The 23,102-nt window shown below is 40.1% G+C and overlaps 1 protein-coding gene and 1 pseudogene across 1 annotated transcript; both read right to left on the bottom strand.

Annotated features, from left to right (window-relative positions):
* Nucleotides 1-2,629: 2,629 nt before the first annotated feature.
* On the bottom strand, nucleotides 2,630-22,076 carry pgbd5 (piggyBac transposable element derived 5). Its single transcript, XM_028990125.1, has 7 exons — nucleotides 21,545-22,076; nucleotides 17,154-17,581; nucleotides 8,986-9,120; nucleotides 8,399-8,579; nucleotides 7,843-8,040; nucleotides 6,573-6,678; nucleotides 2,630-5,615 (listed from the first exon to the last, which is right to left on the bottom strand). The coding sequence occupies exons 1-7, from the start codon at nucleotides 21,855-21,857 to the stop codon at nucleotides 5,420-5,422; spliced, it is 1,557 nt and encodes a 518-aa protein (XP_028845958.1). The 5' UTR covers nucleotides 21,858-22,076; the 3' UTR covers nucleotides 2,630-5,419.
* Nucleotides 14,813-14,931, bottom strand: LOC114796248 (uncharacterized; annotated as a pseudogene).
* Nucleotides 22,077-23,102: the final 1,026 nt, after the last annotated feature.

Genomic DNA, 23,102 nt, shown 5'->3' with positions numbered 1-23,102 from the left:
GTGACACTCTGTACTTTGGGTACCAATAGTGACCCCGCACCCATTGATCGCAGGGGGCGTGGCGGGTCGTAAATAGTTCACTCAGGTACTGCAGGCCGAGACCATTTAGAGCTTTATAGGTCAAAAGTCGGATTTTGTAGTCAATCCTAAATTTGATGGGTAGCCAGTGCGGTGATTGTAAGACTGGGGTGATATGGACAAATTTCCTAGTTCTGAACTAGCTGGAGTTTACTCATCCACCTACTAGAGAATCCAGACAGTAGTGCATTGCAGTAATCTAACTGCAATGCACTATTGTCTTGTAATAAAGTCTTGGACCAACTTTTCTGCATCGTGCATTGAGATGATAGTTCTTATTTTTGCAGTATTTCTAAGATGAGGTCTAAATCCCAATTGATATTCTTCATAGATATTGTTGCTGTCTAGGAATATGCTCAGCTGCTGGGCTACGACTTTTTCTAAAATGTTTGATATAAACGGAAGGTTGGATATTGGTCTATAATTCGAAAGCTGACTGCGATCAGGCTTTTTAATCGGGGGGTCTGATGACCTTGAACAAACTTGGTATTTTCCATAGAAATATCGACAGAGCTGTTTGTTGTTTTATCTCTAAGTACTAAGCAGTGTTAATTCTAGACATTTGGTCACTTGAGTTCAGCAGGGTCTGACGGTGGGTTGGGTTGGGTAAATCTGGTAGGGTATTAACAAGGGGAGTTCAGTTTATTGTGTCTAAGACATATTTCAAAAGCATTAAGGAAATGATCTGAGATTATTTCAGATTGTGGATGAGTGACTATGTCTTATATTAAAACCGAAGTACAGTACAAGAGTGAGTATGTGACCACCTTCATGATTAGGTCCTATTATATTTTGTTAAACTCCAACTAGTATAGACAGGAATTCTGTTCTTTGCGAGTCTTCTAATTTATCACAATGGATGTTAAGGTCACCAGCCCTGCACTGACACCATTTGCAGGCTCACTCTACCCTAGAAGGGGGTCCCTCTCTGTATCACTCCTTCCCAAGGTTTCTTCCTTTTTTTCTCTCTCTCCTAGAGCTTTTTTGTGTGTGGATTTTTTCCTTGTGTGCTGAAGGGTCAAGTGTGGGTGTGTCAACTGTAGGGCCTGTCAAAGACCATTGAGACATACTGTATGTGATTATAACCTATATAAGAAATAGCCCCCCATGCTGTTCCCTATCCTTCTCCAAACCATTATTTTCTCCTCCACCCTCTCTCACTCCTCTATATGAAGACTTTCTTTCTTCTTTTTCCTCTGTCATGTCTGTCATTATTGTAGGAAGTTAAATAAGAAAAATACAAATTTTCTTAAATTTATTTTCAAGGTGACTCAGTTCCATCACCAGCAATGGCAACCACAGGGCTCCGGCTCCCTGGTACTGGAGGACCTGGATCCTCTGGCTGTTTTCCACAAGACACCTGCACAAAGATAACAGGGCTGATCCTTCTGTAATGCTTCCTGCATCCCTCCCTGCCACCCCCAGGGAGGTGTTCACGGACCGCCCGGAGACCGGTTACCACTGGGAGGCGCCATCCGAGCACATGCAGGCCAAGCCCCTGCATGTCTGTGCTAAAGTCTCCAGCTCTTCTACCTGGTACTTTGGCCATTCCGGCTGGAGACTAGCCATTTCCCCACCAGAGGGTTTTTGTAGGAGGAGCCTGTAATTTACAGAACTCCTCCCAGACCTGACGCTGATTCGCGCTCCCGTCGGAGTAACACCCATTTGAAGAAATATTGTTAGCATTATTTGAAAAAATCTTCAATAGACTGAGCCCAAAAATGTAATTCTCAAGGATTCAATTCAATACTTTGATTACATAATCCAAACATTTTGCTTGTTCCAATTTTTGGTATTGATTATTTGAGCCCTTGTAATCCCTGCTAGCAACCTTTCCTGTTTTATTTTTAAATTATACAGCAGCTCTTGAAGACTTAAAGTATTTACATTCATTGGCAAATAGGAATTTCCCTCACACTAAAATGTAATTTGGCTGAAATTTCTCTTAGTTCTGTTTGACTATTGAAATTGGAATATGAGATGGTGCTGGGCCACCCATTATTGCTGCTTGAAGAAATATTTGTTTAAATATTTGAATTGACAGGCATTTATAAAATGCCTCTACAGATGTATGCTTCCTCATCATCCATTGGAACAGTCCAGAGTGCAGAGTGAGGCACATATTCTTCCAACACAGGCATGGTGCTTTAGAGGAAATAATGTTAGTCTGTGTATGTGCCTCACTCTGCACTCTGGACTCTTCCTCTGTACCATATTGTTTCAACTGGATGCCTGGATGTTTTTTTTTGTGTCTACTCACACTGGTGGTGAAACAATGTAAAACATCGACCAGTATTAGTCATGTATATAATGGTGTGCAATGAAAATGTGTTTTTCCTTTTCAATTTGTGAACCTTCACCTGTACTTCCTTCTCAGTGTGACACAGGATGGTGTAACAGCAGTACTGGCCCAGTTACCCTTGACCAGTCAGGCCATCTGCCATTTAACAGGGCGCAGAGCTGCAGGAACAAGAGTAGGCAAAAGTAAAAAAAGAAAAAAACACAAGCATCTTTTTCTTTCGTGATTTTTACAAACACACTTGCAAAAAACAAAAAGAAATAATTTACATTTATTAAAACTGTGCAAACTCTGTGTAAATTGACATGAACAGAAGGTGGTGGTTAGTCAAGGTGAACAACAGGATGGTGCACTGTGTACATCAGCATAACCAACAGTATTACATACAACATGCCATGAGTTCAACTTCCCTGGTGAAAAGAGACATTCAGGACACAAAGCAGTTTGTACAGCCAAAAATCACACCCACAACATCCATACAGCAGATCAGACTGAGTTCCGGTAAAACGTTTGGTCCATTTATGGTATAAGTGGCATCAAAATGCTCTCAATTCCCAAATAACACAGGCCTATGAACATTAGTACCTGTTTTCTCTTGTGTAATCACAGAGCTCATTTAAGAACTCCAGAGCCACAGATTTGATTATACAGTTAAATCCTCAGTTCTCCTGATGGATTCCATAGCACCTACAGCAAACAGGCTTGTATTCCTTAGCTGAAACATTTTCTGATTAAATGCATGATATCATTTGTGAAGCCCTGAGGTCAACTGAATCAATTTAAATACACAATGCAACCTGTCCATAACATCTGCATAGAGACTCCAATAAATCAATTAAATAATACACGAAATAAAAACATTCATAAGGACTTAAGGCAGAAACAGATAGTGGACACCAGGTCACTCGCTTCAGCTGTAAATGATATGACATTGTATGCAATTTTACTGGGCATTTTACCTTTCATGTATTCGCCTTTTAAACATGATACTCCTATCACAGAAAACACAGAAAAAATTGTCATTGTACAAAGCAACGTGACCTGTAAACTGCTCACACATTTTAGCAGATCTAGTGACAAGCATAACAAGCATGTTACTGGAATAAACATAAAATTATGGAAATCACATATTAATCACAGAAATTAGTACTTAATATATAATGAAATAATGATCAGAAATGAGTGCAAATGAAAAATTATATTAGAAGGCACAGGGAAATAACTGTACCTCATAATCTAGAATTAAATATTATGTTACTATAAAGATTATAAACTCCCCCCTTATGTATGCTTTTTCTATGTGATTTGATAACTATTATATTCTAATAATGAGTCTATGTGCTGCTGTTGCCTTAAAGTGTTCCGTAAGTTTTTTTTAATAAATAAACTTTGTTTGGCATTTCAATAATTATTTTCTATTATTAATATGTATATATTATGATATGGTTGGGTAAAATGTTTCACAAGATAAATCATTAAACACACACTTGCCTGACTATTTCAAATTTAGAACAGAAAAATTGCACATACTTCACAATATTTACAAAACACATATTGAGATATATAAGCAAATAATCTCTCTTCTATACACATATCACATATTCAAAACCTTTGGATGGCCTTCACATACTGCTATAGTATAGGTGTAGATGTTTAATTGTTAAACTCCTCTGGAATGGGGGAAAGTGGATTTTCAAAGTATCATGAAACAAAATGAAGACATATACAAATAAATTTAATTTCACAGTGCCCAGGCCAATATGAATCCTAAAATTATGGCAAACCTAGAATTTAAGAAATTATCAAAAAAGAAGAGATTATTTTAGAAATTGCCACTTTATTATTTGCCATGAGTAGCATGGCACCAATCAACCTACAGAAATATGAATAGGTCATTAATAGGTCACTCTATTAATGCAGAGTGACAGTGCCATTTTACATACAGAGTATGTACAGAATAGAGTTTAATTATCAGATTGATTAGGTTTGTTAGGTCACAGGCTCCTAAGTCATTCCACTCCATTTTGTGCCCATAAAGTCAGTACACTTCTAAATTGATGGCCGTGCCATGGGAACACCCGAAACCAACAACAACATTTATTTTTTATATAGCCCATAATCACATACAGTATGTCTCAATGGACTTTGACAGGCCCTACAGTTGACACCCCCCACACTTGATCACTGCTAGGAGTCAAATAAAGATGAAATAAAGAACAAAGCAGTTATATTTTACGTGGTGCCTGTCAAGAGACAGCATTAAAAGCTTCCACATTAGATGTGAGTGACTGCAGAAACTGAAAAAATATATTGCTCTAAAGTATGAATGTCAGATCACCCTTTGTTATTTTCTTCCTGTTTTCTATTCCAGAATTCCAACCCTTCCAATATTTCCAGTATAATTCCAATATTTCCCAGGATGATCATTTGTAAGTACTCATGTTTTGTATTTGTATTCCAGCTGTTTTCCACATAGAAATCCTTTCTTGAAGGTCTGCATACCACTTTGCATCCAGACAACAGCCATGCATTCCATCAAATGACACTACACTTGGCTTTGTTAAAATAATGTCACACTTTAAAGATTAGGCTATTTCTTATGTTTCCAAATGCAACATTACAAAATTGTCACATTTACAATGGCAGACATTTTCTGTAGAGAGACAACATGCAAAGTGGAACACTGACTGTATACTATGTACTTTATACACTGGACCTGGAGGGTTAGGGTGCAACTAAGCTAACCCAGATCTGTCACGTCTATTTGGGGCAGTGGTGGCCTAGCGATTTTGAAAGCGGCCCCGTAATCAGTATCCGGGGATCGAATCCTGAATGCAATTTCGTTGTGTGCACTGCGAGCTGTATATCACAATGACAATCACTTCACTTTCACTTAAGTTGGCCTTGGCACTAGCTGTACATTATAAAATGACCAGAGCTGTGGAGAGTGCAACTGTAAGTTGGGGTTTAGGTGGTGTGTGAGTATAGTCTGATCTGTGTTTGTGACTGATCAGAGTCATTGGTGAGATGGCAAAAGGATTTCTACTGCGTAGGGGAGCAGTCATCCAAGTCCAGCAGCTCCCTGACCAGCCGCTCTCCAAACTGTGCCCGGCTGTAGCGTTTGATGTGATAGGCATCAGACATCTTGTAGACGATGTAGGCGTTGTTTATGGCTATGCTGATGGTCAGCCAGAATACTTGCTGCCAGGTCTTGTTGGGCTTATGGAAGATGAAGTACCTGCAGTAGCCAAGAGGGGATGAAGATGTTTTAATATTTGATATATGTACTAATACACAATATATTACTGTGGAACATTCTCTTCATACCCAAGAAACTTACTGCTGTGACCAATATTTTCCATACACTCATCATAGACATGACTGTTGTTTTACTGGATTGAATCACCAGGTCCTCTTCATTAAATTTTTTGATTCCATTCCAAAATCTGCTCAAATCCACAACCTGTCATGATCCGGCCCGGAAGGGGTTACTCCAGGTCAGGGAGTTGTATAAAGCTGCCCTGTTCATCTGATCTGCCACTAGGGAATGACGATGCATATGCACAACATCACGAAACAGGGGTTTAATACATGGTGAACAAGACAGGGGAGACATCAAGAAACAATGACCTGACACCAAACAGAGGCTAACAGGGCAGCTCTATACAATCATACACTCAGGAAACTTGGCAACACAGGATGAACCTGAAACCCCGGTCTGAATCCCGGACCTGGAGTTGCCCCTTCCAGACCGGATTGTGACACAACCAGTCTTTGTCCTCTTGAGATCTTCTAGCTGTTCATTACATATATTTTGTTCAATGTACCTGTACCACTGGAATCTGCAGTAATATAGAAATGGCTCCAAAATCTACAAATCTGTTTCTTAGATCTCCACTGAGCTACTCAGACTTTCCCATCGTTGGTCAACCCAACAAGTGCCACCAAACCAACCATTTTATGCTCCACATAGAAGACCAACATATTTCAATGGATATATGGCTATTCCAAATCTCCTTGACATTCTGGCCATCTCTAGTCAATAGGATGTCATAATCATAAAAAATTAAGGAGTGCCCTCCAAAGTTAGGGGTTTGAATGGTTTGAGCAACACAACAACCAATTTCTCCAGATCTCAGTCCAAACAAGCATCTCAGGGATGTGCTGTAAAAATAAGGTGACAGGATTCACTCACTTGCTGTACTTGTCATCATATTTGCAGATGTAGCTCAAGTGCGCTGCAAAGGCTTCCACAGCCAACGGGCAGGGGATCTCTCCACTCTTTCTTTTGATAATCACTCCTGGAGACAACATACATACACACAAACCGGAGATAATGAGTAATCCAGAGTCAGGGAGGCAGCATTAGTAGACAAAGGCATCAGACATGGCTTCTCTTGACCCGATAGCACATTTGAACCTTTTGATATCTTTATGATATCTTCTACTGTTATATATACAGTTCCATGAAAAAAGTATTCATTTTGTCACCTTTAAAACACAAACTTTGTTCTATATTTACAATTATGTGCTACTTTCTGTTGAATAATATCTCAATAAAAAACAATAAAATTTGTGGTAACTCCACTAAAAACCTCTGGGAGAAATGAAGGAAAGGATAAGTTAGAGAGTGAGCCTGCAAGATGTGTCAATGCAGAGTTGATGATGATTTGTCCAAGAGGTTGCCTGTAGGTTTCCTCAAGTGCATAATTGAATAGCTTCACCTTGCATGTAGGAGGTGTGGATTTTTGGATGCAAATTATTCATGAAGACCATATCTGGCCAGAAGATTGGGTCCCAACTGGTTCTGATTTCCACTGGGTCCCACTGGTTTCTGAAGTTCTGAGCTCATGGCACATTTTGAATATGAAACTCCCCAGACAATTCTTTGTCTGGGAAGCACCTTGCTGATGCAGTATAACCATGTGTATTGTTCCACAATCTCACCAGATTGGCTACTCCCTACAAGTTTAAATCCTCCTACACAACCGTTTCTGCTTCAGTAATAAGTGTTTCATTGTATTGATTATAATAAGCACCTGAATATAATCCTACAAAATCCCTGTCTATATGCAAGTCTTCCTATAAGAAAAAAGTGTGCAACAAAAGTGGTCGAGAAAGGTTTTTGAGATATGCTTCTGACATTAAATTCAAAATGAGAAAATATTTTTACTGAAATCATTTGATATGGTCATTAGATAAGTAAGGGGTTCTGATTGTATTTACACAACATACATTCTTGGAATGTTAAGTGTTTAGGTATATTATATTTCAGGCTGACTACTGGAACATCAGTTGATTGCTCTTACCAGAAGCCATAAAAACATGCATTTAAAAAACGTACTTCAATGAGATCCACTATGCTGTTACAGAGCAGACAACTTTTTAAAAAACCTTATCCATTCATCCCTGGTAGTCCTGTGTCAACTGATAAACTGTAGATCATAGTGAATACTTGCTCTCACCTTGTTTGGTGGGTGTGTATGCATTCGTGAGGAACCTAAAGTTTCCTTTATTGTACCAGCTGATCAAGGACATGTTGCCCCTCATCATGACGTGAGACTGTCCCCGTGGCTGCGGTGTGTCACTATTCACCAGCATGGATTGTGGCAGGCCTGTGCAGTCACTCTTCCTGGTGCTGAGCAGACCACAGGAATAGATACCTGTACGTGCATTAAAAAACATTTTAATATTATGTTAAGGGTGTTGTGTGGTAAAGAGAGCGAGAGAGAGAGAAAGTGTGAGTGGAATAAATACTAATTCTATCGAACGGTTAACTTCATAAACCATTGCCCCTGTTGGCCTAAATTGAATGTTTTGCATTTAATAAATTATGCAATATAACAAATGCAAATCTTTCAATTTAGACTAATGGGGAAATGGTTTATGAAGTTAACAGTTGGAAGTGGACTGAGGAGAAAATAAATCCTCAGTCAGTTACAACTGGACACAGATATACTGTTTGTATAAATTAAATAAACTGGATAAAAGAGTTGGGGACAGGATGGGAAAATGAAGTACCTTGCTTCTCAAACTCCTGGAAAAGGTTGACACTGGTGATGCTGGGCCCGGTGAAGATGATGGCATTGCGATCTACCAAAGTCTGGCACAACTGTTTGGCTACTAAGCTGTGGAGCTGTGGCTTGTTCTTCAGGGTGTCGAGCCCATCTGGGCCAGGACCTTCTTTCAGGTGAACGTAAATCTTATTGAGCAAAGAGTTGTGTGTGTGAGCCCATGATTCACCAGCAGAGGGGGGGCAACATACGCCAATATACTATTAACACTTTAAAATATGCAAAAACAAAAAGTATATCATGAAATAATCGCATTTCATTTATCATGAAATAATCATATCATGACCCATACGTATCACGATACGTATCATATCGTGAGATCCTTGCCAGTATACACAATACACACCCCTAATTACAAACTAAGAAAAATGGCTAGGTGGGTAGTAAGTATATTTCTATAAATCAAGATTTTCTAGACCAGCAGGCAGCATTATTCCATTCCATGCAGATGAATGCCATTTGGTTTGAATCTGGATACTGTTTTAAATTTTAACTATAGAAAAAACTATAGAATCAGTTCAGTTCACCACTCACCTGGCATATGAAACCAGTTGATGTGCACTGACGAACCCACAGACTAAACTTCCTCTTTTTCCTCTTGCGCAGCTCTCTCTCAGTACAGGTAGTAACAAACACAGGATCCTCATCAATCAAAGGCTCGTGGAGGACCTAAAGGACATCACATGGCGGAGAAAGAAATGGTCCCAAAAAAATATATTTTTTTTTACAAAAGTAAATTTTTAAAAGATGCCTTTCAGAACTACTTGGATTAGGATTAGCAAAAAATACTGTGGTGAAAAAAAAGATACATTCTAGTCAGAGTAAAAGGTGGTAATAAAATGACCATTAATATTATTTCTGTTTCATGAGGAAAGAATGGAGAGTTTATCAATTTTTATCCCAAGGAGGTATAGGAGGTAATTTTAATACTTTTCCCACTATCCACCTGAATGATTTAATCACTGCCTCTGTCAAATTTAATTGTTCATCAAAATAAGTATATGTGTGCAGCCAATTCTGGTAATGCAGGAATGCATCAGGCCTCCATGTGCTTCCCATACACTGCTATAAAATACATGAGGTCATATCTCTATTCAGCTGACCATTTATATATTGTAGACTGCCCAATATTTAGTAAATTACCCAATCAAACTCAAATCATCCATTTAAGAGAGGCTTGAATACAAATAGTTTTTTTGCTGTACATGAACAATTATCTCTTTCAATATTCTATACTTCTGTCATTATAAAGATAAACTTCTGAGATTACATGTATGTTACTTATCAAATAAAAATCTAATGCCTAGGGGGAAAGCAGTGACCGTGCACCCCTTTCCAGATTCAGGATTGGTTTATTGTTAGTACAACAGTATACACAATATACAGTGTATTGAAATAATGTTCAACACAGACCCCCCATAGTGCAATCATAAAAGAAAATTATGGTAGTGCCGTTTGGCCGGTAGGTAAACTGAAGTGGGTCCAGATTCTGAGGGAGTTGGGTCTTCATGTGCCTCAGAAAAGCGCTTTGTAATGATGGTGTGAGTGCTATGAGCCGGTAGTCATTTAGGCAGGACACAGTTGACTTGGTCCTGGGATGATTTTGGTGGTTTTGAGGCAGCTGGTGCAACTGGTCAGCACACTCCCGTAGCAACTGACTAAGTATGTTGTCTATCCTGCTGCTTTCTGTGGGTTTTCTCTGCGGAGGGTCATCCTGACGTCTCCCGTGGAAAGACAGAGGACATGGTCATTGAAAGAAGGGGTCGTTTTCCTCAGTGGCTCCCTGATCTCTGCCTCAAACCGTGCAAAGAAGTCATTCAGCTCATCTGGCAGGGAGGGGTTGCTGCTGCGGGCCTATTGTCTTCGCTTGTAGCCTGTGATGATATGGATCCCCTGCCACATGCACCTTGGGTCCTTTGAAGGCTGTTGATTTTCTCTGCATAAGCTCACTTTGCCTCCTTAATGACCCGTGACAGGTTGGCTCTGGCTGTAGAATAAGGTTCTTTGTCTTTGGACTAGAAGGCAGAGCCCCTGATTTTCACCAGGTTTTCAGAGAACCAGCAGAGAACCAGGGTGGTTTGTGGTTTGGTCGGGTGATGACGGACTTGGAGACAGTGACATCCTCAGCACACTTGCTGATGTAGCTGGCGACTGAGGTTGTAAACTCCTCCAAGTCCACAGAGTGGTCTGTAGGCTGGGGTGAGAAGTATGGAGATGTGGTCTGATTGTCTGAGGTAGGGGAAGGGTGTAGTTTTGTATGCACACTGTATATGCTCAACAGCAGTTGGGCAGTTGACCAACAGCAGTTGTGATCAATGGTCAGAAGAGCCACAGTTCACAATGACCTTGCGTCAGACTTTTAATTTACAACAATATGCAATAAGTGCTGGTGGTGATCATGTTTGAGCGAAGTAGCTTACAAGGTATACAACTCCATACAATGTAGTTGAAGACACCTCGCATTTGCCTGAGGCTGGTAGATGGCCAATGAATAACATGCCGTAGATATTGTACATTTCCATAAGGCTGGAAAAGTGAAAAGCCAAATTATTCATAAAATAATATGCTGTTTGGTAATTGATACATCTTTTTGTTACAACTATACTCCTAGTGCCATGGTTCTGACTATTAGTAGGTATATGGGAGTGGTGTACTTCAGTAAAATTAGAGTTATCAAGTTATCCAAATTTTTACTCTAGTAAAAGTCCTCCATTTAAATTTCTACTTGAGTAAAATACAGAAATATTTGCCTATTTGCTTTATTTATTCTAGTTCTAATGTCTAGTTTTAATTTACTGGTTAAATCAATTCATTTTAGTAAAAAATTTTGAAATTAGTTTGTAGTGGAATGCCATTAATTATTCTGCCACTATTACTATGACTATTAAAATGATCATATATGTACTTTATCAGACGACATTTATCAGACGCCCTTATCCAGAACAACTTACAACCAGTAGTGACAGGGACAGTCAGGGTTAAATGTCTTGCTCAGGGACTGTGGCTTCAGACAACCTTTATATTTTTGACACAGACTAAGTCCTTGGAAGCTTAATCTATGAAAATTGTAATGAAGACTGAATGCTAGTACTAAGTGTGCTAGTACTGGGGCTGGGGTTGCGGAGACAGGAGGATGTAGACGTGTTTTGCAGTAGCTCCTCAGAAAGTGTGACTTATTATATAATATTTACATTTTTAGTGCACTTGATTTACCCTTTTTATCACACCAAAAGTTAGTGCCAAAGCTGCTCACCTATTTTTTTTACCTTTTGAGTGTAAGACACAACGGCTAACCACGTAAAAAAAAAACGAACCATCTATGCCAGGCCGCAATAAACACCGGTCTTCTCCTGAGCTGGAAGTTACTCCAGAGTCAGACGCCAACAAAAGTCTGTTGCTGGGTATGATACGAATGATGGACAAGATACAAACTGACATCATTGACAAATTTGACTCCATTATTTCCGAAAATGTATGAAGGGATAATGGAGGCTCTGGAAATTTTTGAGGGCAGGCTTGGCTGCACAAGGAGAGACAATTCCTAATCTCGAATGTTCGATGAACGATCATGATGGTAAACTAACCGAGCTCCAAGCTAATGTTAGGACGCTAACAGCATAGGTCGATTACCTATCCAGGAGGTGTGAAGACCTGGAAAGTCGCTCTAGATGGAATAATTTTTGCTTGGTGGGACTGCCCGAGGGTTTGGAGGGCCCATGACCAATTCCTGCAGGACCTACTCGGGCTAGGTGAGAAACCTGTACTGGATCATGCCCACGGCACTTTACGTCCCAGGCCCAAAGATGGTGAACCTCCACTTATGCCCAAACATTAAATTAGGACTTCTCACCTGGCTACACTGCGTATTACACTGCCCAATGGTCAGACCCACAAATTTGAGGATCCCGCTTTGGCCCTGGACTGTATTGAGAAGAATGTGGAAAAAGGTGGTGGTTCCGTTTATGTTTCGTTTACTAATCCTGTGTTCCCACTGAGGGTTAGTGTAATTTGTCAGGGTAAGTTTTAATATACTTATTGTGCACAGTTATTGGATTTACAATTTGTCACACTTCATTAGGAATGTCTTGTAGTGATGGGCAGTTGGTTACTTGCACCATCCACGGACGTGCTAAGAAGTTGTTGTGTTATGGGGTGGGTGGTGCGCCTCCAGTTTTGGGAGAGACTTCTGCTAGGTTGGGTGTTATTTATTCTTCCTTTTTGCTTTATTAAATTTTTAAATTTTATTTTATACTCAGCTTAATTCACTAACTTCACTCCACTCTATTGCCGAGTTCTACTTTGAGATAATATTTCTCTCTTTTTTTTTTTATTATGACCAAGGCTAATTCTGTATCGATGCCAGGTGGGGGCAACATTTTATTCACTTGTCTCAAATGTTGTGCATATGCATTTACAAAAAACACATCTTAAACCCTCAGACCATGTCAGACTTATGAAGGGGAAAGCAAGAGAAGTGGTCGAAAATTGTTGGTACCCTTCAGTCAATGAAAGAAAAACTCATAATGGTCACAGAAATAACTTTAATCTGACAAAAGTAATAATAAATAAAAATTCTATGAAATTTAACCATGCTTCAACAGAATTATTTAAAAAAATAAACTCATGAAACCGGCCTGGTACTTCTAACTTAATATTTTGTTGCACAACCTTTTGAGGCAATCACTGCAATCAAACGATTCCTGTAACGGTCAATGAGACTTCTGCACTTCTCAGCAGGTATTTTGGCCCACTCCTCATGAGCAAACTGCTCTAGTTGTCTCAGGTTTGAAGGGTACCTTTTCCAGATGGCATGTTTCAGCTCTTTCCAAAGATGCTCAATAGGATTGAGGTCAGGGCTCATAGAAGGCCACTTAAGAATAGTCCAATGTTTTCCTCTTAGCCATTCTTGGGTGTTTTTAGCTGTGTGTTTTGGGTCATTGTCCTGTTGCAAGACCCATGACCTGCGACTGAGACCAAGCTTTCTGACACTGGCCAGCACATTTCTCTCTAGAATCCCTTGACAGTCTTGAGATTTCATTGTACCCTGCACAGATTCAAGAAACCCTGTGCCAGATGCAGCAAAGCAGCCCCAGAACATAACAGCGCCTCCTCCATGTTTCACAGAAGGGACGGTGTTCTTTTCTTGATAGGCTTAATTTTTACGTCTGTGAACATAGAGCTGATGTGCCTTGGCAAAAATTTCAATTTTTCATCTGTCCATAGGACATTCTCCCAGAATCTTTGTGGCTTGTCCACATGTAGTTTGGCAAATTCCAGTCTGGCTTTTTTTATGATTTGTTTTCAACAATGGTGTCCTCCTTGGTCATCTCCCATGAAGTCCACTTTGGCTCAAACAATGATGGATGGTGCGATCTGACACTGATGTTCCTAGAGCTTGAAGTTCACCTTGGATCTCTTTAGAAGTTTTTCTGGGCTCTTTTGTTACCATTTGTATTATATGTCTCTTTGATTTGTCATAAATTTTCCTCCTGCGGCCACGTCCAGGGAGGTTGGCTACAGTCCCATGGATCTTAAATTTCTGAATAATATATGCAACTGTAGTCACAGGAACATCAAGCTGCTTCGAGATGGTCTTATAGCCTTTACCTACATTTACATTTACGGCATTTGGCAGACGCCCTTATCCAGGGCCCTTATCCAGAGCGACTGCATTCAAGTTACCATCGATGAAGAGATCAATTCCAGTTCACTAGGACCCCAACTATGAATACAATCTTTTATTCACTCTGTTGTAGACTCTGTACACAAGTTCAACAATAAGAATGTTACAAGTTAATCTAAATATTCTTTAAAGAGAAAGGTCTTGAGCTGTCGTTTGAAGGTGCTCAGTGACTGAGATGTTCTGACCTCGAGGGGAAGTTCATTCCACCACGAGGGGCCAAGACGGAGAAGAGTCTAGATGAATGTTTTCCCTTTACCTTTAGCGATGGAGGGACTAGGCGAGCAGTACTGGAGGCTCGGAGTATACGAGGTGCAGTGTGAGGTGTAATAAGGGCTGTGAGGTAGAATGGTGCTACTCCATGTTCGGTTTTGTAGGCCAGCATCAGTATTTTGAATCTGATGCGTGCAGCTACTGGGAGCCAGTGGAGGGAGCGTAGCAGAGGGGTGGTGTGGGAGAATTTGGGAAGGTTGAAAATCAGTCGTGCTGCTGCATTTTGTATGAGTTGTAGAGGTTGGATGGAACATAGTGGTAGACCCTGCTTGTCTAATTTTCTTTCTAATCTCCTGAGACAACTCTTTCCTTCGCTTCAAATGGTCCATGTTAGGTGTGGTACACACCATGTCACCAAACAACACAGTGATGTAAATACTTTAATTTTAAAAGTTTTTCAATAGTTAAAGCTTACAGCACCTGGTATTCCCAGGTAGTCTCCCATCCAAGTACTAACCAGGCCCAAGCCTTCTTAGCTTCTGAGATCAGACAAGATTGGGGAATCTTCAGCTGGTATGTCCGTAAGCAAACTCTGCTTGAAAATCTTGAACTTTAAACCAAAGGGGCTTGAACACATATCAAAGAGTGAAAACTCCCGCTTTACTGTCAAATTATGATGGAGAAAAGGCAAAAAAAGCTAACAAAGCCATGTAAATACTTTCATTTTAAAAGTTTTTCAATAGTTAAAGCCTAACTTGTCAGAAAAAGAACATGTGCGTGTGTAAGTGTTAGACTCATCAATAAAACCATGCAAAGATTCTTTGTGTTGTTTGTCCTAACGCCCAATTAGCTTGTTGAATGCTGATTTTAAACTGTTATCAAAATTGTTGGCTTTAAGACTAGAATCTACCCTTCCGAGCATCATCTCTGCAGACCAGACAGGATTTATCCGAATAGACACTCTTTCTCTAACCTTAGATGTCTGTTTAATACAATTTATAATGCCCTGGATCCCGAAGCTCAGGAGGCCCTCATATCACTGGATGCTGAAAAGGCTTTTGATAGAATGGCCCAATCTTTTTTCATAAAGTGGGGAGATTAGGTTTTAAAACAAACTTCATTTTATGGATTAGGATACTTTAGTCCTCAAAGCAAGCATCTGTTAGAACAAATAACACTCAATCTGAATATTTCCTCCTCTGTTGTTCAACTAGGCAGGGTTGCCCTCTAATTATTATTTCACTTATTATTATTATTATTTCAATTATGTTTCACTCAGATTACTGGAATTGTTAGGAATGGACAGGAGGTGAGAGTGTCCATTTATGCAGGTGATCTCTTGTTATATATCTCTAACCTACTGGCTCCTCTTACTACCCTTCAATCATTCTCTCTGATTTCTGCTTATAAATTGAATTTGAATAAAAGTGAATTATTTCCCATTAGTACTGCTGATAAGAATTACCCTCTTTATTGCTTACCCTTCAAAATTGCCCATCATAACTTACATATCTTGGTGTCTGTGTCACCACTAAATTTGAGGATCTTTTAAAGGCTTATTTAATATCTGTCTAAGGTTCGAGAGAATTGTAGTCCATTCTTAATCTGTAGTATATTCTAAATCTTATATACACACAATATATACACACACACACCACTACACCAAGAGGCCACTGCCCAAAGAAGGCCACCACAATGCACAGTTAACAACAAAGTTGTTAAGCACAAAAGTTAACAACACAACTGTGTACAGATATGCATACGTAGCTCAAAACAAGTATATTTCTGTCTCAAATTCATGAACTGTGGAACACAAGCACTGATAACACACAAATTACATATCCCAAAATGTAACGCTTCAAAAATTCAGTCTATTTAAGGGTTAATGTATTATTGAAGCAGAGCAACATCTGAATTAAAATTGAGTGTGTACAATAATTTACTTTACTTAGCAGATGCTTTTATCCAAAGTGACTTACAAGAGGAAGACACCAGCAATTCTCATTTGGTTTTGATTTTGAGTTACAAAGATTTTGAGTTACAAAGATTTGAACTCGGATCACTGGATTCCAGAGTGCTAACCATTACACCATGGAACCTACCCCATATAATTTTATAACCTATAACATTTAGAACATATAATTTTTCTCAAAATACAATAATTTTCAGATGCTGGAATATTCAACATTTAGGATCTGGAATATTCAACATTTAAAGAAAACTCAAACGACTTAAGACAGAAATATACTTTCTCTGAGCCATGTGTGTGTATCTGTACGCACTTGCATTGTTAACATTTGTGCTGATATACTTGTGTTTGTACTGTGCATCTTAATCTGTAGTGTATACGCCTTGCCACCAGGAATCAGTGTTGAGGTCGCAAACCTGTCATGGCTGCCCACTGCTCACTCAGGGTGATGGTTAAATGCAGAGGACAAATTCCACTGTGTGCACTGTGACAAGTGACAATCACTTGACTTGACTTGAACATCACTTGACTTCCAACAAAATTAGTTAGGCAGGTTGGGAATACACCGCTAACCATATATATAAAAATTGATAATTAAAATTGATAAAATAGCTTTAGCCTGCTACTGCCATTATGGGTAGCGGTGTATTCCCAACCTGCCTAACTAATTTTGTTGGAAACTAGCCATCAGAATTTTATTGTACCTTGTGTTTCTATAGATTAAATGCCAAATTCTTGTAAGACGAAATCGTATGCAGGCACAAAGGCATTTGAAAATTAAAGAGTTCCACACTTTTTTGAACATTGAAAACAACATAAAAACAAAAATGTTCTCCATACCTGTGTTTGGGAGGGGAGGAATGAGCAGCTGAATGACTGTTGGAGGGAATCCAGAAAGGGTTGGATTTTGTAGAGACCTTGGCTACCATGACTGGATCGGAAAGCCACAATGTGGAAGTACTTGAGAATCTTCTCAAAGCGTGATTGGCTCATCTTTAGCGCAATGCTGCGGTTGCTAAAGAAGCCACTGCTCCAAATGCTGAGCACCGATTCGCAGCGATGCACACTGGTGGACATGACAAAGCCCAGGAAGGCCTTCATCTCAGCTGGTGTCACATTGGTCCAGCCCTCATCAGTGCCAAAGCGCTCCTGGTACTTTTTGGCATACATGTTGGTTTGAGTAACCATGTTCTGGATGGCATTATCAGGCACAAATAGTTGGAAGAAATCTATGGCGGTGGCTGTGGCAGGCATTTTCTGGGTAGGTCCTATAATTAAAAAAAAAAGATTGTTTAGTTTGTCACTATTTTCTGACCCGAAATACCTACAAAACCGTCCTGCAGTGGACCAGTATGAAACCCAATGCAGAATCTGAGATGGGGCACATAGAAATGTGCTAATCAGGGGCAGAGATAAACAGTGGTGAATAAATGACCACAAAAGAGAGAACAAAAAGATATGTTTTAGTACATTGTAACACTGTTAGCAGTTTAAAATGTGCCATCCCAACAAAAAGACACCCCTGTAATAAAAGATCCTGGCTACACCCCTGGTTAAAATTTACTCAGCTTTGGGGAAGCAATACATTTTACACAGTTCCTATATATATGTAATTCACTGCTGCATGAGGAACAGGCCACAAACAGTATTTTCAACTACCTAAAGAACTGTCATGGTCATGTTGCAATGTGAGTCTCTTGTGATCTTTGAATGAAAATATCCATGTAAACATTTTTCATCAGTGAAATTTTTTTCCTAACATGGTAGCAGACACATGCAACTCTGTGTATTTCAGGCCCCCTTGTCATGTCATGCCTGAAGTGGATCAAGCAGGTTTGACTGATGATACATCTCCCCTTGGCTCTCCTGTATACTGAAATGCTGTCCACAAGCTTAGGTGAAACCTAAAAGCAGGAAATTTAATTTATGAGAAACAGTTTTATTATCCATCTCACAGAAACCTCAGACCGGATCAATATTAATCATTATTTTTAATGAACATTTTTAACATGGAACCCACATTCAGACTTTATCTGACTAGATGAACACACCATGCCCTAAATATCCATAAATTAAAAATATCCAATTCCCTCACCCTCTGACTCCCATTAAGAGCCTCACCTGGTTTCTACCCTGGCCAGCCAAGCCAGTAAGAAATATTTGCTCTAAATTTGTGGTGGTCATTTGTGGGGGCAGTGGTGGCCTAGCGGTTAAGGAAGCGGCCCCGTAATCAGAAGGTTGCTGGTTCGAATCCTGATCTGCCAAGGTGCCACTGAGGTGCCACTGAGCAAAGCACCATCCTCACACACTGCTCCCCAGGCGCCTGTCATGGCTGCCCACTGCTCACTCAGGGTGATTGGTTAAATGCAGAGGACAAATTTCACTGTGTACACTGTGTGCTGTGCTGCTGTGTATCACATGTGACAATCACTTCACTTTTTTTTTGCTTTCAGCAAAGTCTGCACACAATTGGTGTATGACGTTTCTGTCTCTATTATTCTTGTTACATTTGCACTACATGGTCACATGATGTACAAGAGTTAAGGTCTCATACACCTGTGTGGATGCTTTGATTTGCTACAATGAGCAGAAAATGTTTTGTATTGTTCTCTTCCAAGATGGCTGCCTGTAACCGCTAGTAACTTTTCAAAACAAAATGTCTAATTTCACTGCACTGACAGAAGGTAAAGAATTGAACTGATATTATTGTCCTACTGTAAAAAATGTTTTACTTATACACTAGTGAATAAGTAAATGTCAGTTTTTCAGTGTTTTATCAACTCAGTCACAGCCTTGAAATTAACGTTTGAAAAACGTTACAGGCAATCACTTTGAAAGAGAAAAATACAAAGATTCTATTGCATGTCAAAACTATTGCATAAAACATTTATTCAAATATAAACAGCAATACTCAGTGTAAAAAAAAAAAAAACCCTGATGTTATTGTGGCATCTTAGTTCAAAACAGTATTACAGGGAGAGATGCCTGTCCCTGTTACTTCTCAGGAACACAATGGTAGTATGTGGGGTTTGAGCCTGTGACTTTGTGGTTCATAGGCAAGTCTGTTACCCACTAGCACACTACCTAGTAAAGAACCTACTATAAAAAGACACCAAAAAACAAACAAAAATAAATTACAGTACAAGTAACTCATTACTTTCTAACTCGGATGGTAAATAGCAACACCAAGACTAATGCCTACTGTTGGAACTGTAAGTAATATGGATTTTATACAATATAGTCAGGTCCAGAGCAGTTGTTATTCATTTCTAAAGAATCACTCTGTTACTGAACCAAATGAACACTGGTTTCCCACTGAAAAGGGGTGACACACACAGACTCTGCATCTGGCGACAGCTGCCACTAGTGGTGTCAATCACATTGTGAGATCCTCACTGCTGGCCTACTTTTCACTAATCACTTTCTTTAGTGGGACTTTAATTTCATCACACAATAATCATTCCATTTTACTTTTTATCCGACAGTGATGGTTTTTGTCGTTATGATACACAGCAACATCACATGGTGACACAATGAACTGTGTCCTCTGCATTTAACCCATCACCTTAGTGAGCAGTGGGCAGCCATGAAAGGCACCCGGGGAGCAGAGTTTTGGGGAAGGTACCTTGATCAGTGGCAATGTGGCGGTTCAGGATTTGAACCTGCAGTTATGAGTCCGCTTCCTTACCTGCTAGGCCACCATTGCAAGTTAGGGTTCAACAACCAAAGCCCACTGCCAGTTTTGCGGAACACACAGCTATGCAGGCGGCCACTGTTTCAACATCATGTTCTTCATAAACAGAGACTATCAAAGACTTTCTGTCCTACCCAGATTAATGTGACCATAACAGCCATGTCCTAACCCAGACTATTAATAAAGAACAATGTTGTCATACCATTGGAGACCATGAACTGATATGGTGAGGCTTCAGCTAGTTACTGATATTGATTTCATTTATATGATTGTATTCAGTATCAATATATTAATGTTAAAACATATACACCTACACTGTTTTTCACAGCATTTTTGGAGCATTTCTTCTACACCAAAGTGTAGGCCTTTTAATAAAACTCTACTAAACAAATTTGTGGTGTTCTTGCTCACCAACTTTCTCCTGTTAAACCCTGATGAGACAGAAGCACTTGTACTTGGGTCTAAAGCTGCCAGACATAAGCTGGCTGACTATATCATAACTCTGGATAGCCTTTCTATCTAAAGTACAGAAGTAAAGGATCTAAAAGCATCCTCATTGATGCAGGTCTCTCATTCGATTCACATGTAGATAATGTCACTAGGATAGCATTCTTTCACTTTAGAAATATTGCAAAAATAAGAAACATCATCTCAATGCACGATGCAGAAAAGTTGGTCCACACCTTTATTACATCAAGGTTAGATTGCTGCAATGCATTACTGTCTGGATGCTCAAGTAGGTGCATGAGTAAACTCAAGCTTGTTCAGAATGCTAGTTCAGAGTTCTAACTGGAACTAGGAAATTTGACCACATCACCCCAGTCTTACAATCACTGCACTGGCTACCCATCAAATTTAGGATTGACTACAAAGTCCTACTTTGGACCTATAAAGCTCTAAATGTTCTCCCCCCGCAGTACCTGAGTGAGCTTTTAGTTATTCACGGCCTGCCATGCCCCCTGCAATCAAAGGGTGCGGGGTCACTACTGGTGCCCAAAGTACAGAAGATCACAGATGGGAGCAGATCCTTCTCATATAGAGCTCCACAGTTGTGGAACGGCTTGCCGGTCAGTGTTCGGGACTTAAATCTAAACTGAAAACACATCCGTTTTCTCTGGCCTTCTGTTAAATTCCTAGGCACAGTGTCAATTATTAAGTCCATTTTATCACACAGTCACCCTGTTAACCACAGACAGTGTTAAAGACAGTGTTAAATTCGCCTTAGTTAAGCTGTCCTCGTCAGGGTACCTGTTTGTTCTCTCAAGTGCACAGACTACTGGCAGACTACTGAGACATATATAAGAAATAATGAAATGAGAAAACGGGCATTGGAGATTGCTTAAAAAAAATGTTAATGGTATTGGGACAGGTCACCCTTGTCCCTAATGAGAATTAGACGGTTAATAAACGTGAGTGAGAGCGAGAAGGTTTTAGGTGGTCATCAGACAAACGTCATGATCGTCTTATTGTACAGCCATACCGGAATGAATGAGTCGATAAATGTGAGCAGAGACAGACAGATGTATAAATAACGTACCATGTGTGTCCGCATAAGAAGGAAGGCTAATATCCTGCAGCGCGTCGGTCCATCCCTCCTCCTCCGCCCGCCTGCTAGGTACGGAGCCTGTGGGATAGCAGTTCTGACTCGCGGTGTCACCTAGACGGATGTCCTCCGCGCTGGTCTCGGCCGTGTAGTTGTCGGAATTGGAATCACCAGACGTGCTGTAGAAGGGGTTCTCGCTGCTGTCGTCGCCCGACTCCCCGAACACGTCGTCGGATATCTGCAAGCTCTCGTATCGGGAACGGGCCGCCTCTAGCAGCGACAGCGCCTTCCTCCCGCACTCCGCCATCACTTGCTGATAGGTTCCACTAACACTGCGCAGCTCTCGCAATCCGGCATTCACAGGCCCGGACAGGACCGACGTTACCGGCTCGATATCGCGGGGACGTTCGAGGACTGGACAGGAGCTGTCCGCCGGCAAGAGTCCTGAATTCACTCTCCCCCCGGTCCAGGAGCCGAGACCACAGTTTATCTATATTCAGTACACTGTGGCTGCCTCCTCTTCCGAGATCACATGACCCCCTCCGCCTCACGCCCTCCAATATGACACCCACGTCAAACAACAACGTCAGATAACAATATAGCGCATCTACTTTCTGCTTTATTCATGATAAGCTTGTTATTTACAAAACGCTTATATTCTGCATATATGTGTGTGTGTGTGTGTGTCTCTCTCTCTCTCTCTCTCTCTATATATATATATATATATATATATATATATATACACACACACACATACATAAATACACGCGCACACACACACACACATATATATATATCAGTCAACATTCAAATAAACAATTGAAAATCTGGTCGATTTTTTCTTGTTCCCATAATGACTCCGCCATTTTGAATAGTGTGTCCCGCCCCCAAAGAATCAACGGCGCTGCACTGTAGGATCCCGGCATGCATTTCGACGACACGTTCAACTTTATTAAAGCTCTATTCCGTATGCCAGTACTCCATATTCCCTAGTCACTAGTAAACCTGTAAGAAATTTCCTGGATTTTCCACGAAATTGCTCCTACTGAGAGGCTGAACGAAGGAAAGAAATGAAAGGAAATTAAGAATCATAATTTTTGTGAGGAGTACAACAACATTTATTTCTAATTTAGTCCCAAATCACATACAGTATGTCTCAATAGGCTTTGGCAGGCGCCTTCAGTTGACACCCCTGTTATCAAGACACTCAAGTAACCAGGGACCAGTCTATCTTGAGCTTTGTATGTTAATAAAATAATTTTAGAGTCTGTGAAATTTTCCTAGTATCCAATGCAGTGAAAACAAAATTGGTGTGATCAAATCTTCTCATTCCGTTTTGAACTCATTGGAGTTTATCGAGAGATGATGTCGAGCTTCCATTAAATATATTACAGTAGTCTACTCTTACATGTTTTTCCGTCTTTCAGTTCCGTCTTTTTCAGTTGTCTTACCTTTGAAATATTATGAAGGTGAAGCAATGTCTTGCAAATATTGCTTATGTGATTCTCGAAAGTGTAGGCTGCAGTTCCCGGCCTGTACTTTACCTAGGAAC

This window comes from Denticeps clupeoides, chromosome 8, assembly GCF_900700375.1.
Source record: "Denticeps clupeoides chromosome 8, fDenClu1.1, whole genome shotgun sequence".
In the NCBI taxonomy this organism is placed as follows: domain Eukaryota; kingdom Metazoa; phylum Chordata; class Actinopteri; order Clupeiformes; family Denticipitidae; genus Denticeps; species Denticeps clupeoides.
The sequence above is the reverse complement of the archived record's forward strand: the minus strand, read 5'-3'. Positions and strand labels throughout refer to the sequence as shown.

Coding starts and splice junctions, on each gene's coding strand:
- pgbd5 (XM_028990125.1), bottom strand. CDS start 21,857: ATGGCGGAGTGCGGGAGGAAGGCGCTGTCGCTGCTAGAGGCGGCCCGT. Junction 17,582..21,544: donor TTCTTATGCGGACACACATG/GTACGTTATTTA, acceptor TTTTAATTATAG/GACCTACCCAGAAAATGCCT. Junction 8,580..8,985: donor CAACTGGTTTCATATGCCAG/GTGAGTGGTGAA, acceptor TTGCTCAATAAG/ATTTACGTTCACCTGAAAGA.